This window comes from Mustela nivalis, assembly GCF_964662115.1.
Source record: "Mustela nivalis genome assembly, chromosome: 7".
NCBI classification, from domain to species: domain Eukaryota; kingdom Metazoa; phylum Chordata; class Mammalia; order Carnivora; family Mustelidae; genus Mustela; species Mustela nivalis.
Window position 1 is genome coordinate 45,219,684 of NC_139026.1, and position 18,578 is coordinate 45,238,261.

The 18,578-nt window shown below is 40.4% G+C and overlaps 1 protein-coding gene and 1 long non-coding RNA gene across 3 annotated transcripts in view; one reads left to right on the top strand and one right to left on the bottom strand.

The window, feature by feature from the left end:
* Positions 1 to 18,578, bottom strand: part of LGR5 (leucine rich repeat containing G protein-coupled receptor 5) — a 123,254-nt gene that overhangs the window by 35,360 nt on the left and 69,316 nt on the right. The window contains exon 4 of the mRNA XM_082742839.1: positions 9,083 to 9,154. Coding sequence (XP_082598965.1) covers positions 9,083 to 9,154 — 72 coding nt within the window. The remainder of the gene's footprint in view (positions 1 to 9,082; positions 9,155 to 18,578) is intronic.
* LOC309870523 overlaps positions 1 to 18,578 on the top strand; it is a 30,363-nt gene that overhangs the window by 11,205 nt on the left and 580 nt on the right. Inside the window, exons 3-6 of one of the 2 annotated variants that reach the window (XR_014314642.1) lie at positions 3,588 to 3,719; positions 4,631 to 4,714; positions 5,845 to 5,890; positions 6,337 to 9,070. This is a non-coding gene — a long non-coding RNA (uncharacterized lncRNA). Of the gene's footprint in view, positions 1 to 3,587; positions 3,720 to 4,630; positions 4,715 to 5,844; positions 5,891 to 6,336; positions 9,071 to 15,435; positions 15,523 to 18,578 lie in introns of those variants that run through there. The other variant, XR_014314641.1, reaches the window with a different exon arrangement.

An 18,578-nucleotide genomic window follows, 5' to 3' on the forward strand; every position in this document is an offset into this window, starting at 1 on the left:
TATTTAATATTTATGGAGTGACCACAATGTGGGATTCTACCTTTTAATCAAACTTCCCCTCCATATCTTTGGAAGACATGAAGCGTAAGAGTTCACAGAAGTAGCATGATTGTTTATATGAGAATTTCTGCTTCTACCTTTCTGTTCTCCATCTTATTCATTGGTAAACTTAATTTAAACCAGGAAGAAAAATTATTGCTTTAAACTTACCTATGAAAAGGTAAAAAAAGTTTTCTCATCTCTGCAGTGTGGGGAGACATGAAGTCTATAGGCTCACCAACAGTAATCTAGAACCGAGTCAGTTGGCTTGACCAATGGCTACATGAACCAAACCTGTATCTCTCCAGCATCTTTGGAGAGTGCGAGACTTCAATCAGAAATATATTTTAAAATCAATTTACACGATGTTGCTCAGTTTCTCAGAGGTCATTGCTGCTGTGAATTTTGTAACAGGGAGAGGAGTCATGAGTAATACAAGCATTGACTTCTTCAGTTCCATTTTTCTCCACAGAAAACAAAGACTTTTTTTTTTTGGTCAAGGGCACCATTTGTCTCCCAGGTACCATCAGGGGTGAAATCTGGGGGTCATTTTTTGAATCTTCCATAGGCTTCAGGCCAATCATTCATCAAGTCCTCTCAATTTATCTTTATCTTCCACACTCTCCACTTCCACTGTCTAGTTAAGTCTCTTATCTCTTAACACCTGCATTACTGCAACAGTCTCTGAGCTGGTCCTTTTGCCTTTGATCTCTTATCTCTTCAATTAATCCTGTAGACTGCTGCCAGATTAGTCTCCCTCAGACTGTGCTCTATGTCATTCCCCTGTTAGGAATCCATGGTTCTGCTACATTACCGTCCCTTCAAGCCCAAACCTCCCATCTGATTTCAAAGCTCACCATCCACCTTATCTAGCCACAGTTTTCTCTTATTTCTCTGTCCCGGTCAAGTTGTCCCTTTTTAGCTCCCTCCCACGGTACTCCTGGGCCATCTCCTACTTCCTGCCAGTCTGAATCTCATCAACCCTACAATACTTACCATTATGGTTCTTCCCTGAAACCTACTCCTTTTTTTTTTTTTTTAATTATTATTGCAGTAGAGTTGATCTTTATATTAGTTTCAGGTGTATGCCATAGTGATTCAACAGTTCTACACATTACTCAATGCTTACCATGGTAAGTTGTAGTCACCGCACCACATTATTACAATATTTCTGACTACATTCCCTATACTGTACTTTTCACTTCTGTCATTTATTTATTTAAAAAAAATTTTTTTTTTTATTTTTTTATTTTTTTTTAATTTATTTTTTATTTTATTCATTATTTTTCACCACACCCAGTGCTCCATGCAATTCGTGCCCTTTATAATACCCACCACCTAGTACCCCAAACTCCCACCCCCCACCCCTTCAAAATCCTCAGATTGTTTTTCAGAGTCCATAGTCTCTCATAAAAAAATTTTTAAAAAGATTTTATTTATTTATTTGACAGACAGATCACAGGTAGGCAGAGAGGCAGGCAGAGAGAGAGATGGGGAAGCAGGCTCCCCGCTGAGCAGAGAGCTCGATGCAGGGCTCGATCCCAGGACTCTGAGATCATGACCTGAGCTGAAGGCAGCGGCTTAACCCACTGAGCCACCCAGGCGCCCCATGTCACTTATTTACTTTAGAGCTAGAAATTTGTCTTTCTTAATCCCTTTCACCTATTTTACCCATTCCTGCCCCCACCAGCCCCTCCCCCACCCCTAGCCCTCTGGCAACCACCAGTTTGCCCTGAACCCTTGAATTCTTAGAGCAGAGTCCTCAGCTAAGACAATGGAAAGCTAAATCTTGCAGATACCAAAAATCCCTGAAGGAACCACTGGGGTCCAACTCTCAGCTCAGGAAGGGCAGGGAGAAAAAGCCAGGTCCAGAGATAAAGAGTTTGGAGCCAGAGAGATCAGTGAATGTGGGTGACAAACCGGAGGAGATCCTGAGCAGATGTTTGGAACAACACTTACGGTCTGAGGCTTTAGTTCAATAAATTCAATTAAAGTTTCTTGAATGTGTTTTCTGCAGGCCCTGCTCCTGGTGCTGGAGAGCTAACAGCAAACCAGGCAGACATGGAACATGTTTTCTAAACATGTTGATCCAACATTTATGGAGCACATTTTCTCAAGTGTAGTCAATCAAATCATTGTAATGAGATGTTAGGTGAACGGAAATGTATGGTAGGACGACCTGACCAAAATTTCACTTTTCTTTGAGACCCAGATCTGGGTTTCAAGTTGTTCATGTGATATTTCTACGTAGTCATTCCTTCACAAATATACACGTTCAAGACCAAACTCATTATTTCCCACACTATTTTCCTCAAATGCAGCCCTCTACCTGTGTTTCTTTTCCTTGGGATGGGCTTCATTAAGCACATGGTTATATAAACTGTGATCATCCCTGGCACCTCTTCCTTCTTCATTCTCCATTGCCACTTTATTACCAAATACTGATAATTTCATCTAAAGATTTCTCAAATCCATTTCCCTTTCACCATCTCCTACTGTCCCAATCCTGACAAAGTTCTCCTTTCTCTCCTAGGCTGTTCCAATAACACAGATCAGATCATGCCCTTTCCTCCTGTGGATTCCTATTGCTTTCACAATGAAGACCAAAATCCTTGACAAGTCCCAAATAGCTTTCAAGGTGTCTGACCCTCGCCCCTCACTGCCTCGCTAAACTGTTCTTACATTTCTTCCACCTCACTCTTCCTGCTTCAGCCACATGGACCTTGTATCTGTTCCCTGATGTACTAGCCCCTTGCCTCCCCCCGCAATCCACAACAAGGTAGCCCATGCATAGTTCCTCTGTCTGAACTGTTCTTCCCTCTTGTCTTTGTCTAATCAACTTTCACCTTTGCAGTAGGGACAAGATACCCTTTTCTTACTTACAGTTTCCTTATCAAGAAAGTGGAGACAAATTCTGCCTCACAGGTGATGAGGGAACAGACAACCGAATGCATAGGGAAACACTACAAAAGGCTGACTGGCCCATCTTTAATAATAGAGTTCTCTTTCCTTCTTCAACTTACTTACTTCTGTCCTGCATCACTACTAGTTTCTTTCTTTTTGTAAAGCTTCACAACATAGGTCTAGAAGGAAGATGTGATTCTGTCAGGCTCCTTTCCTTCATATCAGTGTTATCTGTTGTGTGCCCATTCTCCACAGTGGCTTTGAAGCAGGGGCAAGATAGTGTCACTACGCTAAAATGGGCAGATTTTGGAGTTGAAGAGACCAGAGTTCTTTTTATTTTTTATTTTTTTAATTTTAAAAGATTTATTTATTTATTTGACAGAGATCACAAGTAGGCAGAGAGGCAGAGAGAGAGGAGGAAGCAGGCTCCCTGCTGAGCAGAGAGCCGATGCGAGGCTCGATCCCAGGACGATGGCTGGGATCATGACCTGAGCCAAACGAAGAGGCTTAACCCACTGAGCCACCCAGGTGCCCCGAGACCAGAATTCTTATCCCAGACTCATCTCTAGCCTGACTCCATTACAAGCCATATGACCTTGAGGAAGTCATTGAACCTCTTTGAACTTTTGCCTCCTCCTCGCTAGGGAAGGGATCACTTCAGCTCCTTCCTCGGGAGACTGCTTCGATCCGTGAATGTGGGTGACAAACCAGAGGAGATGAGCTGATCCTGAGCAGATGTTTGGAACAACATCATGAGGATGAGGGGAACATTGCAGGTAAAAGTGCTTCATAAATAGGAGGGGCTGTTGCTTTTATAACCACAGAGGTTTAAATACCCTGAGTGTTTATGATTTTATCCTGGTACATGACATGCTTTTACTGCTTCTTCCGGTGCCTTTTTACAACTCCTCACAGACTTCACCTACTCTGGAGAGGGGGACACATTTCGCCCCCTTCACAAGGCACCTTCCCATTGGTGCTATCCCTTTAGCTTCTCCAAAGAGTTTAATCTGCTTCCCAAAGGGAACCTTCGTTTCTCATCACAAGACTGAGAAAAGTGGTATTTGACTTCTCATTGATAACATCTGTGTTCTCGCTTATTTACTGATCTGCTAGGCTGTCCTATACGAGACTTGATCAGGGCACTGGAGGGTAACCTGATGTAAGAAAGCCTCGTGCATGGAGTCTTGCATTAAGTGTTCACATTTTTTTCATATATGATTCTGAGGACTGTGCTCCGACTGACTATAAACATTGCATGGCAAGGGCTTTATCTTTAAAAATAGTTTTCATCTCCTGTTTAAGTGGGGGGAGGGAGACAATAAAATTTTCATGGGTGCAGGTTTGCACATGGTTCTATGAAGTGAACGCCCAAGACTGCTACAGCAAAACCCTTGGCCTCTAGAACGTCTAAGTCCACCCCCATCCCAAGACTGACTCGATACGCTGGCATTTGGTGCAAAACTAAATCAAATTTTTATTTATTGGACATGCATTTTTATCATGTAAGCTTGTCATTTCTCTTTCTGGAGACTGTTTTAGTGGAAGGAATAATGTCACTAATACTAAAACCATTTTTTTTAAACCCCTTTGATCTTTTAAACTTAGCCTCTTGGTTACCTCACTGCTTTTTTTGTCCGCAGACACCACCTTGTCTTTTGTTACTTCCTTCCCATTCTTTATCCAGGGTCTGAAACCGAATAAGCTCCTGGGTATTAGTGGGAGAAACCTGTGGCTGGTTCTAGGCTTGCCTGACTTTTGGCTCAGTGCGGTGAGTGCTCTCTCTTCCCCCTCTTCCTCCTTGTCTCCTCCTCTGGCTTACTCTGTTTTAGGACTGTTATAAGCAAAACCCCACCAAAAAGAGTGGGGGATGTTATTAACATTTCAAAGGGTTCAGGGATGGAGTGGGAAGCCCTGAAGGTAGATCAGGAGATGCCGGGGCAGATCCTTTTCCAGGCAGGAGTTTTTCTTCTTCTGGTGTCTTACACTCTGAAGAAGAACATCAGCTGATTGGAGAGTAGAGACAATACTAAAGATATGTCTCATTCTCTTATTTCCTATATACCAACCCAATTAGTTTCTCTGGTACAAACCTGGAATGAAAACTAACATGTATTAAATGCAATACAGGACAAACATGAATACGACATTCTCTTTGATCTTCTTGGACTTGATGACAGGGAGATGAATGAACATCATTAAGGACTGTCCACAAATGAAGCAGTGGTTCCCCCCGCCATCCCCCAAGACCGATTTCTTAACTACAAATACAAAGGTGTGAGGGCATGGGAGGGTTAAGGTTTGAGTTTCCATCAAATCACTGTAATCTGAACCTGGTCCTCAAATGACTATTATGCCCAAAGTTTCTTGGTGAAATACAACTCATTGTGAATTCTGATTGCATTTCCTATTCCCTTCCAAAAAAACAGAAAGGAAATTAAGTTATATTTGATTACATTACAAAAAAGCCAACTGGTGTCTGGGCAGTCATTACCATGCCCGAGGGAAATGGCCATACTGTACAGGGGCAAGCTCTGGGCTACTGAGCTCTGGCACGTGGGCTTGACCTCTTGTTCTTTATGCAAGCAATTTGCAAGCATCAGGACAGAGTTACAAGAACACAAAAGTACCTATGTGTTTTCCCGACGAACAAAGCCAAATAATTTTGTTTAGGTAAAAGAAATGAAAACTACATCTCTTGAAACATGAGTCCAATTTGTTTCTTGCTCAGCAATGTTACCAATTTTAGCCTGTCAGGTTTCTTAAACTATCTTTAATGCAGCTGACTCTATACGGTGAAGCAAAGCATACCAAAGATCTACTTGGGTCGTAATCAACCGGTTTTGTAGACCACTTGTTAGTGTCATAGAACAACAAAAATGTTCATTTCTCAAAAAGCAGTGGCCACACCAGTCCCTGTAGGATTCTGCTAAAATGGAGTTTTTGAGTAAGTAAGACTGAGATGGGGCCCACCGCTCTGTGGATCTTGGAGATGCCCGTGCTATGATCAACACCTTGAAATGGGGGGTGGGGGTGGGTAATACACAGTATGTGGTCTCCTATCTTTATTGGCTGCAGTATGTTGGTAGAATTAATAGGCAGATGTGAGCTATTTCAATTAAACACAAACAATGCAACCCCTGACTTTTAGTGCATGGTATAAGGACACCATGAGTTCATCCTGGAATACATAAGGTTATGATTTCAGGTTTGAAAATGGTTCAGGAAGAGTATCTGCCCAACACCTGCAGGAACGTGGGGACACCAGTCTTCCCATTCCTCCTTTAAAAAGCCCTTCACATTATATAATTGCACCAGTTAGAAAAACACTCAGAGAGTGCAGCCTCAGGAGTCACCCCCTGTCCCCCACCCCCCTGTGATTCGTCTTTGCAGTTGGGGTTGAGAAGCTCCCCTTGGAAATGACCAGGCGGCGCCCCCACAGGGCTGATACGCTCACAGCCCAGCGCCCAGTAGAGCGAAGGTATAACACAAGGAAAATGAGCAAGTGAAGAGAACCAGAGTAACTTCCAGAGAAAGAAAGAAGAGGAACCGTGACCAGAAGGGCCGAGGGGCAGGCTAAGGGCTGGACTGCAGCGCAGGAAGAGCCGGGGGTCTGAGTGGAGACCTCCCGGTTGTGGGCAGATAGCTGTCACCCTCTTTGTTGCTGACATCAACATGGAAGCAGCTCGAAGGGCAATGAATGGAGAGCGGATGAGGAATGTTATGTGTGTAATAACCTCTCCTCTCAAAACTAGTGCTTTCATTTTCAGATCTGCTTCAAGGAAACAGGAGAGGGACTATTCCACAGTCTGGATCTGGGACAACAGTAGAACTTTAAAAGGGCTCGCTGTGCCCCCCTCCCTGCAACCTGCAGACCTGGTCGGGTACAATACAGTATCTGTGTGGTTGGTGGCTCTGTCTATGATACTTTTTGCCAAATCTTAATTCTTGTATCAAAGCAGCACAAAGAATGTGAGTAGACGTGGCGTGGTAGCCCGAACTGCCAATGCTCAACACCTCGCATGGGTCTGTGCGCTCCGGGCAAAGGGACCGCGGGACAGACATCACACAGCCGCCCGATAAAATTCAGCAAGCACTGCGGGCCGAGCGGTCTATCTAGATGCGATAACCATCATAATAGAAAGTTAACCCTTGGCTTTTTCACAGGGAACACATACTTATAAAGTTTCAAACACAATTGTTTTTTTGTGAATCAGAAACCATCACACAAGAGACACCTGGTGAACAGTAAATATGGAAACGGTAAGAAACCAAATCCGGACACCTTTATCAGGGAGGCACCACCCAGTTTGAGCGAACAAAAGATTCCTGGTTTTCTCTTTCTCAAAGAGTTCACTTCTGTGTGTGTTCTGTTTGTGATCTTCTTTCAGCTGATAGTGGCTTTTGGTTACAAACTCTTATCCTTGTATCTTCTGCCTCACAGCTGTTTAAAGTTCCCATTGGCCACTGCCATTATCTCGTTTTTCAGTGCAGCCCCTAGACCCTGTGCCCTTACACAGACGGCCCCACTTGAGAGCGTGTGGCCGCTCTGAGCGCTCCTTTCCTTCAGGGAAATGCTGGTGCAACAAAGGAGGAGTGATACTCGGATGGCTTTAGGGAGCCCTTGAAAATGCAACAGACTGGTCCAGGCCACAAAGGGGCCCTTGTGGGCTTGTTTATCTATAGGCCCGTGAAAACCTAGGAAGTCACTTTGTTTGACTGGACTAAAAAGCTTAAAATGGTCTCAAGCACAGATTTGCTTTCATTAAAATAAAAAAAAAAAGATCAAAGGAGGAAAGTATCATCTTCAACCTCACATTCCTCCTTCTCTTGAATTGCCTCAGTAAAAGGCATTAAGCAAACCATATGTAATTATTAACTGATGGATTCTTTTTTCTGCTTCTTCTTCTTCTTTTTTTTTTTTTTAAAGGGAGAGGGGGAAGGGCAGAGGGAGAAAGAGAGAATTCTAAGCAGACTTCCTTCTGAGGGTGGAGCCCGACATGGGGCTCCATCTCACAACCTTGAGATCGTGACCCGAGCTGAAAATGAGTCCAACGCTCAACTGACTGAATCACCCAGGTGCCCCAATTATTGGAATCTTTTTAATCCTTTTCAGCTAGAGTCTGCAATATTTATTTGGCTTTTTTATGCATTTATCTCCCTCAGCAGTCTAGACCAGAAACCAGTATTTTGCTTGACAGGTGTAAGTAAGATAAAAGCAGAGATTACACAAGCATATATTGGAAATTATGCAACAGACCATAAACACTGATACATTCTGACGAGAGGAAGATTTACTAGCCAACTGCTCATGGCATAACCTTGACAAATAATCACTGTAAACATTGCTTATACCCCAACCTCTAAAACATCCAGGTGGTAAGAAAGTTCTTTTTGTGAGAAATAACTGATTTTTATTTATTCAGAGAGTCTAAATCAATGGAGAGTGGAAACTCCTGACAGAAAACTTGTGTATTCAGAATAAGGAACAATAACACCGCCGCTGTGTTATGTCTGTGTGTGAATCCGAGGTATGGGTGAGTCTATCTGGGGATTGTTGTATGTTTGTATGTCTGTGTGGGGATGGGGAGGTTATGCAGGAAGGCTTTAAGACATACCGTTAGATCTCGGTTTATGGATATGAGGACTCCTGATGTCCATATGGAACTTTAAAAATTAAATCTTTATTCGACCCAGAAAACGTTTTACTATAAGGCAGCTCAGATCATCTAAAAACAGAATAAACTGAAGATGCCAAGATGTCTAGACTGTGACACTCCTTTTTCTAGAAAAAAAGAGAAAGCATTCTCTCTGATTTGAACTCTGGAATGAAAATATTACATGGGAAGGCAGGGTGAGATCCTAGACATTCTGTCCTGTGATACCAGTATATCTAAGAACTTGTCACTGCGGATGCTGTGCCTGAGTGTCTGACTTGAGTCAGTGTCCAAACTCCAACACTCATCCCTCCCGCATGTATTGTTCAATGAGGCTCGAAGCACTGTTGCTCTAATGAAAAGTCTCCTTCACAACTTATTTAGGTATGGTCCCCAAACGAGGCGCTGATTAAAGTGGCCGCTTGGAGATTTCAGTGCCCCTTCCCACACTGATCCTGAGAAAATTTGCAAGCAATACTTACAGGGACTGAAGGCTTCGCAAATTCTGCAGAGCTTCCGTCGGTACCTGTCTCAGGTGATTATTCTGCAGCATACTGCCCATGAAAACAAATGAAGAAAAACGTTAAAGAAGGCTCACGATAACGAATAATAATTGGCCATAGCCGTGCCAGGCACTGTTCTAGGCATTGGGGAAACAGCAGAGCATAAGACCAAGTCTTGGCCCTTGGGGAGCTTAACGTTCCTGTGTGGAGTGAATGATAAGTAAAAATTGATGGATGAGTCTACAACATCAGACAAGTGATAGGTACCATGAACAAAGAACAAAACATGGATTTGGGATGGACGGCTACCAGGGGTGAGATTTTTATTTTAAAGGTGGTCAGGGAAGATCTTTCTTAGGAGGTGAGAATGGAGTCATGGAGCAAATCCTGTGGACATCTGAGAAGAGGGAGGAGTAAGTGCAAAGGCCCAGAGGCTTGTTTGACTCATTCAAGGAGCATCCAAGGATCATGGGAGAGGAGTGAGTGAGAGCAAGAGGTTGAGAGAAACTGAGACCATCTCATGGAGGACTTGCAGGCCACAATGAGGCTTGTTTGACTCATTCAAGGAGCATCCAAGGATCATGGGAGAGGAGTGAGTGAGAGCAAGAGGTTGAGAGAAACTGAGACCATCTCCTGGAGGACTTGCAGGCCACAATGAAGGCTTTTTTAAAGTGTGGTGAGAAATTCCTATTGGAGGGTTTATGTAGGGAAATGATATGCTCTAATTTATGTTTTTATCCTTTTAAAAAATTTGAGTATAGTTGATACACAATGCAACATTAGTTTCAGGGTACAACTTACTGATGTACAAGTTTCTACATTATGCTATGTTCATCACAAGTAGAGCAACCATCTGTTTCCATACATCATGATTACAGTATCATTGACTGTATTCCTTATGCTCTGCTTTTTATTCCTGTGACTTATTCACCCTGTAACTGGAAGCCGCTATCTCCTACCTCCTTTCACTGATTTTGCTAACCATCTCCACCCACCACCTCTTTCTGGCAACCGTCAGTTTTTCTTCTGTATTGATAGGTCTGATTCTGCTTTTTGTTTGTTCATTTTTTCAGATTCCACTTATGAGTGGAATCATGTGGCATTTGTATATTTCACTTAGCATCATACTCTCTAAGTCCCTCCATGTGGTCTCAAATGGCGTGATCTCATCTTTTTCATGGCTGCATAATATTCATACACATATGCATGCACACAGACATACATTTTCCTTATCCATTCATCTATGGATGGACACTTGGATTGCTTTCATATCTTGCTATTGTAAATATTGCTGCAATAAAGACAGGGATGCATATATCTTTTCAAATTAGTGTTTTTGTTTTCTTTGGGTAAATACCCAATAGTGGGATTATTTGAACATATGGTATTTCTATTATTAATTTTTTGAGGAACCTCCATACTGTTCTTCCTAGAGGCTGTTCTGATTGACATTCCTACCAACAGTGTACAAGGGATCTCCTTTCCCCATACCTTCACCAACACTTGTTTTATGTATGGTTTAAAGGATCCCTCTGATGACTATATAAATTAGACAAAATGGAAATATGGCTACAGTAGGAAGCTATTAAAGATCTTTTCTCTTCTTGTGTGTGGTCATATTTTAATAGCAATTAAATTCTTTTGTGAAGTATTACGCTTTTGCTCGTCTGGATTCAAGAGTTCTCAGAACATGAGGACTACAGAACAGTAACACCTGGTAACAATGAAATAAAAATATATCACTGTTAGTAGGGAAATAGCAAGGGAAAAAATTCCCATTAGATCCCTTGTACTTTGCTAGCTTATTCATAAATGTTTATAACACCATAAGTTCACAGCCATTCTGCCTGTATTTCATGGTCTATGTAAGCCAGAGGCAGAAGACTATTTTAGGAAAGTAGATATTCTACAGAAATATTTCTGCTGAGGAGGTCGCCCGCTTTACATTTGGATCTCTGAAAAAAATGTTCCCGTTTCTCTCCTTCCACTGAAGAAGTTTCTTTTCATGAGATGACTCTCTGGGATCCAACCCCACGTGTATGTCTGACTCTGAACTTGGTGTACGCTCCACTGCACTGCAAGCAGTCTCTTGAGGCATATTGGCTGAATGTCCAGATTCTCGTTGGATAGTGTATGGAATGATTACAGTATGGGTAAGAGTATGGGTTCTCGAATCGGTCTGCCTTTTCCCTGCCACCAGCAGTGTGGCCTCGGGGAAATCATCCAATTTCTCCACATCTCAGTGACCAATAATAATACCCACCTGAGGGCTTACTGAGATGATCTGATGAGTAAACGTATAGGGAACAATCCGTGCTGTACGGTAAGCATTCCACCAAGGTCAGCCCTTTTTTGTATGAATTGATAGACTCCTTGTCAAAACTAACAATGTAATGAGATCATATTGGATGTGACATTTTAATTAACCACTAAATAAAATGAGCAAAAAAAAAATCTGTGCCAGTGGTTCTCAGACTTCGGTGTTTATCAGAATCCACTGGGAGACTTATTAAAACCCAGAGTGCTGGGCCCACCCTCAAAGTTTCTGGTTCAGTACATCTGGGTAGGAGCCAGAGAATGTGCATTTCTAACCAACTTCGAGGTGATTCTAGTGCTGAAGGGCAAGGTGCCACACACTGAGAATTACCCTAAGCTAGACCAAGTGATTTCTGGTAGAATATTTTCACCTGAACTTGGGGCTACATTGAGCTTGGAGATAAGGCCAAAGTTTTATGTCTTTTAATTTAAAACCATTTAATCTCTTTGACCTTTGGTCACTTATCTGTATAATGGGAATATAATAAGATCATCTGACTGATAAGGTGTTCGAGGATTAAAATATGTAATGTGAGTTCGTATACAAATGAGACACAAAAAATACTTAAGGTCATAAAATTTATACTTTTCTTATCATGTCTGAGATTCTGTTTAAGAAAGGACAGAATTGGGGTGCCTAGGTGGCTCAGTGGGTTAAGCCTCTGCCTTCGGCTCAGGTCATGATTCCAGGGTCCTGGGATGGAGTCCCACATCGGGCTCTCTGCCTGGCAGGGCGCCTGCTTCCTCCTCTCTCTCTCTCTCTGCCTACTTGTGATCTCTCTCTGTCAAATAAATAAATAAAATCTTAAAAAAAAAAAAGAAGTAAAACATGAGCTTTTAAAAGAAAAAAAAAAAAAGAAAGAACAGAGTTATGTCACTTATAGTCCAGTAGTTTGCCAAAAGAATTTCATTACTGAACTTGAATTCAACTAACATTTCATAAATTAAGAGTGTCAAATGTATTGCTTCCTTATGAACAAAGTCAAGTTTTAAGAAGACCTCACACTTCACATACCTGTCAGGGAATTGGGAAAATTGTAGCTTGAATTCCATATTTCATAATTTGCCTGAATATTAAAATTTCACATTTCTCGATTATTTTACACTTTTCCAAGTAGTTTTAATATATATAACATATATTATATATAGTTTTAATATATTATATAAGTTTAACTCCACAGAAACGTTTTCTAAGTCACTCATTAATTGAGTGACACATTTAAATGATGGTAAGAAACAGATAATGGGCTTAATTGATGTCTAAACTTTGTAGGTAATACATTACTGTACAAAGTGTTTATTGAATAGTCTTTCTATGCTTTGCTAACCAAACAGTGAAACTATTAAAATGTGGACTTCCTAAAAAATTGGAAAATTGGAGTAGAGAATAAGAGATATTCAGGTGGTTTTCCTTCATTAAGTATTTGCAAACTGTCTCCAAAGTTTTATGCATCTTTATACATCTTTATACAAGTTTTAAAACATCTCCGAGGTTTTATACATTCAGAAAACAGAACTTAAGTGAGCTTTGCTGATGATAATTTTTAAACTACTCCTGAACTACCTCTTGGCAATTTAATTTTTGGATTACTTCTACCAGTAAAATACAAAAATATAATTTTAAAAAATCACCTAAGTCCTGATTCTCTTCCTAAAATAACTTCTGTTTAATTACTTTTAAATGACAAAACATGAGCAAGTTATCTCCATTATAGCCTTATAAGTCTCCAGTGAGTTAATTAGAAAATTCTGTTTTTGTTTAAGATATCCTAGTGGGAGACAAAACAATTAAAGGGTTTATAGCACTATGGAGTGCAATTAAAACAGAAAGCATTCACAACACGGCTGCTGATTTCTTTTGCAAATATTCCTTTATTCAGTGCATTGAATATAAGCAGAAAGCACCATAAACTGGATATGGGTTTAGGCAATTTTAGCTTCATATTTATCATTTGCATACGGGCGAGAAAAGAAAACACTTTCTCTAGAGACAAAGGATGGTTGCATATTTTCTTAATTTCTTTCCCTGATCTTAAAATATCAAAAATTTTAAAAATTAAAAATATTAAAAAATTTAAAATTTATTTTAAAATGTATTTAAAAATCTAAATATATTTAAAGTTTAAAAATTTAAAATATTCACTATTTCCTACAGTATCCAAAGCTTCTTAATAATACAATGTTTGGTTATCTTTTTTGTCAACAGGACTAATTGAGAACAGGTATAGCGCAGCACAGGGAGATGAAATTATATGTTACAAAGGGACTTCATCACAGTTGATAGCTTGATCCTTTGGTATTCCTTCTGCCTAATTGTTTTGTGTTTAGAGATCAAGTAGCCGCTGAGACTCTGTTATAGGTCTACATGCGAACGAAAGAATTTGGGCTCCTTATACTTTTCTCCAGTTAGTTTTACCCATCACCTCCACGGCTTTGGTTCTGGTGCTGGGGGGTAGAATGAGAAGCTGTTCCTTGACTGAATGGCTTACACGAGAAAATGAACCTTGGCTGAAGAAAGCCTGGTTCAGAATTCCACTGGACTAGGTATTTTGCAATGCAGAACCAATAACTTACTATTATTCTTTTATGAGGCCAGTATACAGGGGTAATCTTAAATATTAGTGAACTTCCAGAGTTCACAGTAGCAAGATTTCAGATATAACGGAGTCCTAGCCAATGAGAGCTGTTGCTGTCTTAATTTGCTCAGTGGACTAGATTACTCTTTTGTCTGTCTGTCTGTCTGTCTCTCTTTTTTTTTTTTGGGGGGGGGTCAAATGCCCTCCTTTCCCTCTCTATGCTGCTCATGGACCCAGATGGATATAACTTTTATATTACCTTTCTTACCATGCTATACTGTAATCAGTTATTTCTTTCTTCCAATGGCTTTTGGACTTTACAAAACATTTGGAAGAGTTGCCATGAACATAGAAACAGGGTTGTCTTGTTTTGCATTTTACCTCTAGCACTGTGGTCTCAACACTACTGGACCCAATTCTCCCTTTAATCCCAATACTTTATAATGCCTTATCTCTTTTATTTAGATAACATTCATAAAAATATAGCCTATTTACACACATCATTTTGAAGGAAAATATCAGTATAAGATACTGCCCTAACTATATTATGAAGGACCAATAAAAGAAATGTATAATAAAGTGATACACGTGTCGTTACACACATGATGTTCAGAAGCTGTTCAGATAGGAGACTTCTTTATGAACGAGTCAGACGTTTGCCTCTCCTTTTAATGAATAAGGTTGGATGTGAGAGAAACCCCATGATCAGAAGCTATTTTGGACAAGAACAGGGAAATGAGATTAGAGGTCTAGATACATACTAGAAGAAGAACTAGAGTTAAGATAGATAACAGACTGTACTTATATGAGACAGAAGGAAACAACCTTTATTAAAATAAAGATAACATGCTAAGGCAAATTTTAGACGTCATAAGAGAGAAAATCAGGAAGTGTTATACTCTCGCAGATGAGCATGGATATTTTCACAAATGACTTCCTTATAGAGAAGAGTAGTGTCGAAATAATTCTCCCCTAGGACAAGATAGGGTTGAAGTGAACACTCATCCTCTTAAAGCTCCATCATACGCTGAGGCAAGCATTCATTCCCCAGTACTTCAAGAGGTACTGGAGAGCATATAGACAACAGTGAATTGAAGCCAAACTGGAAAAAGAAATAGCACAACATTGCCTTCATAGCAGTCGGGTGGTAGACACTGCTGGATAATGGAAGAGCAAGATTAAAAAAGCATCAGGTCATCCCCAAATAAATAAATCATTATATAATCATCATAGGATTTTTAGGACCACTCTCCAAAAATTTTTAAAGGCCAAAATATAAAGTATTTATTAAGCAACATTTGTTAATGAAATTCAAGAGAGCCTTATCCTGACGTTTCATGTTTCTCTGCTAATTTCATGGCAATTATTTTTAAGAAGTCTGATGCTTCCACAATTATATATCTTTAATTTTTAAAAAGATTTTATTTATTTATTTGACAGAGAGAGAGACACTGAGAGCAGGAACATAAGCAGGGGGAGTGGAAGAGGAAGAAGCAAGCTTCTTGCTGAGCAGGGAGCCCAACCCAGGTATTGATTGCAAGACCCCAGGATCTCGACCCAAGCCAAAGGCAGATGCTTAACAAGTGAGCCACCCAGGCGCTCCATACCTTTTAACTTTGTGTGTGTGTGTGTGTGGCTTTGGAAGTAATTCTACTGCACTAACACAATTTTCAACAAAATATGTGGTTAGTTAGACACAATGAGATACCACCTCTCACCAGTCAGAATGGCTAAAATGAACAAGTCAGGAAATGACAGATGCTGACGAGATGTGGAGAAGGGGAACCCTCCTACACTGTTGGTAGGAATGCAAGCTGATGCAGCCACTCTGGAAAACAGCATGGAGTTTCCTCAAAAAGTTGAAAATAGAGCTACCCTATGACCCAAAATTCGCACTACTGGGTATTTACCCTAAAGATACAAATGTAGTGATCCAAAGGGGCATGTGCACCCGAATGTTTATAACAGCAATGTCCATAATAGCCAAACTATGGAAAGAGCCTAGATGTCCATCAGGAGATGAATGGATACAGAAGATGTAGTGTATATACACAATGGAATACTATGCAGCCATCAAAAGAAATGAAATCTTGCCATTTGTGACAACATGGATGGAACTAGAGGGTATTATGCTTAGTGAAATAAGTCAATCAGAGAAAGACAATTATCATATGATCTCCCTGATATGAGGAAGTTGAGAGACTTTGGGGGGTAGGAAAGGAATAAATGAAACAAGATGGGACTGGGAGCGAGACAAGCCATAAGAAACCCTTAATCTCACAAAACAAACAGAGGGTTGCCGGGGGGGGGGGGGGAAGGGGGGTAGGGCGAGGGTGGCTGGGTTATGGACATTGGGGAGGGTATGTGCTATGGTGAGTGCTGTGAAGTGTAAACCTGGCAATTCATAGACCTGTACCCCTGGGCCTAATAATACATTATATGTTAATAAAAAAATAAAAAAATTAAAAAAAATATGTAGTTAGAAATCATATAATACCTGAAATAGACAGGATACATAAACTGAATTGTTCAATGATTTTAACAGAATATATTTATTCCATTTAACTTTTCCTGTACAAATCATAAGGCTTATGCAGAACTTCTTGTAAAACCTTTTAGTATTCTTATGCATGAAAATATTATTGATTTACACTTGGCCTGGAGGGACAGACAGAAGTCAGGTTAGATATGGGAGAATCTTTTATACCAGGCTGAGTAGCACATCACAGGACAATTTACTTCACGTCGGTCATCTGGAAAACAAAGATATCCCCCCAAATTTCCAAAACACTGTGTGGCAGGCAGAATGACTGCGGTTGAGAACCATTGTTCTCCTACCAAAATACTTTCAGAATATTTGACAATTGAATTTGCTCATTGAATATTAGTGTTTAAGTCAGCAAAGTAAATGGAAGCATGAATTCAATTCCTGGTAGGGGTCTTGCTCCTCCAGATCCCTCTTCACATGCACAGCGATCTAGCTAAACTGCCAAGTCCGAAACTGCCATTGCCATGCTTCCAATGTTCCCCTGGTTCCCCAGCGTGCCCAGAACAGGATCATGGCCGTGCATTTTTGACATGACATAAAGGATCTCTGGGACCTTTCTATGTCTTACAGGAAGCCAACTCTAAACCATCAGACCAGACTAAATGTTCCCCATCCTTGGAGTTTCACAGTGTCCTACAAATATCTCTATCATACTTTTTAGATGAATCAGAGATCTGTTTGTCTTTGTCCTACTATCCTGATCCCACAACCTAGCACTACAAATATACTCTTCAAGGGCATGGGTCATACTTATTGATCCTTGTATTTTTAGCAATAATCTGTTCAATGCCAAACACACACACACACACACACACCCCACACACTTTTTTCCTCTCTCTCTGTAGCTCAATACACCCAAAACACATTTTTTAAGTGAATTAAAATAATTGATTCTAGTATAATTTATTTAACAAGTATCCAAAATGCTTTGTGGCTCATATCTCAACACTGAAAAAACATTACCTTACTTGTCTTATCTAAACTTGATTTATTTATGATGCATTTTAAATGGTTCCAAGTATTTTGCTGAGTTCATGGAGATACAGGTGCATGTAAGAGTTCGTGCTACAACTCACAATTTTACCACACAATGAATTCACATTAGTATTCAGTAATATGACTACTTAAAAATATTTCTGCCTAGGAGCGCCTGGTGGCTCAGTGGGTTAAGCCTTTGCCTTCGGCTCAGGTCATGATCTCAGGGTCCTGGAATTGAGCCCCGCATCAGGCTCTCTGCTCAGCAGGGAGCCTGTTTCCTCCTCTCTGCCTGCCTCTCTGTCTACTTGTGATCTCCCTCCCTCTCTCAAATAATTAAATAAAATTAAAAAATATATATTTCTGCCTAATAGCCAAAACAAGTTAAGGGTAAGGGGGACCAAACTCAACCACCCAAGCAGACCAAACGATGGTTTGGCTGTTAAGTTCGATTTTAAGCAAAAGGTTCAATTTAAATAGAACTGCTTTTCTAAGAGCCTAAGTATCCCTTAGGTCAATAAAATGCAATTTCCATTATGGAGAAATATATCAAATGCCTTCTTAGAGTTTATAACTTTTATCTCAAAGAAAGGGAATAAAATCAGGATATATTCTCTCAGATAAACTTTTCCTGGTATGACTTTCAACTTATGTTACCTATTTTCTCTAACTAAGTGACTTTTTTTTTTTTTTTAAAGATTGTATTTATTTATTTGACAGACAGAGATCACAAGTAAGCAGAGAGGCAGGCAGAGAGAGAGAAGAGAGAGAGGAGGAAGCAGGCTCCCTGCTGAGCAGAGAGCCTGATGCGGGGCTTGATCCCAGGACCCTGAGACCATGACCTGAGCCGAAAGCAGAGGCTTTAACCCACTGAGCCCCCCAGGCGCCCCTAACTAGGTGACTTTTTTTTCCTGCACAGAATAAAGCAAAAGAAAATTGAGCAATGAGAATTAGAAGAAGGAGGTATTCAGTAATAATGAGTTTTCTGATGAAGCAGCTGGGAAGTTGGATATTAAATAATAAGAAAACCACTCTTACAAGTCCCGATGAATGAACAATT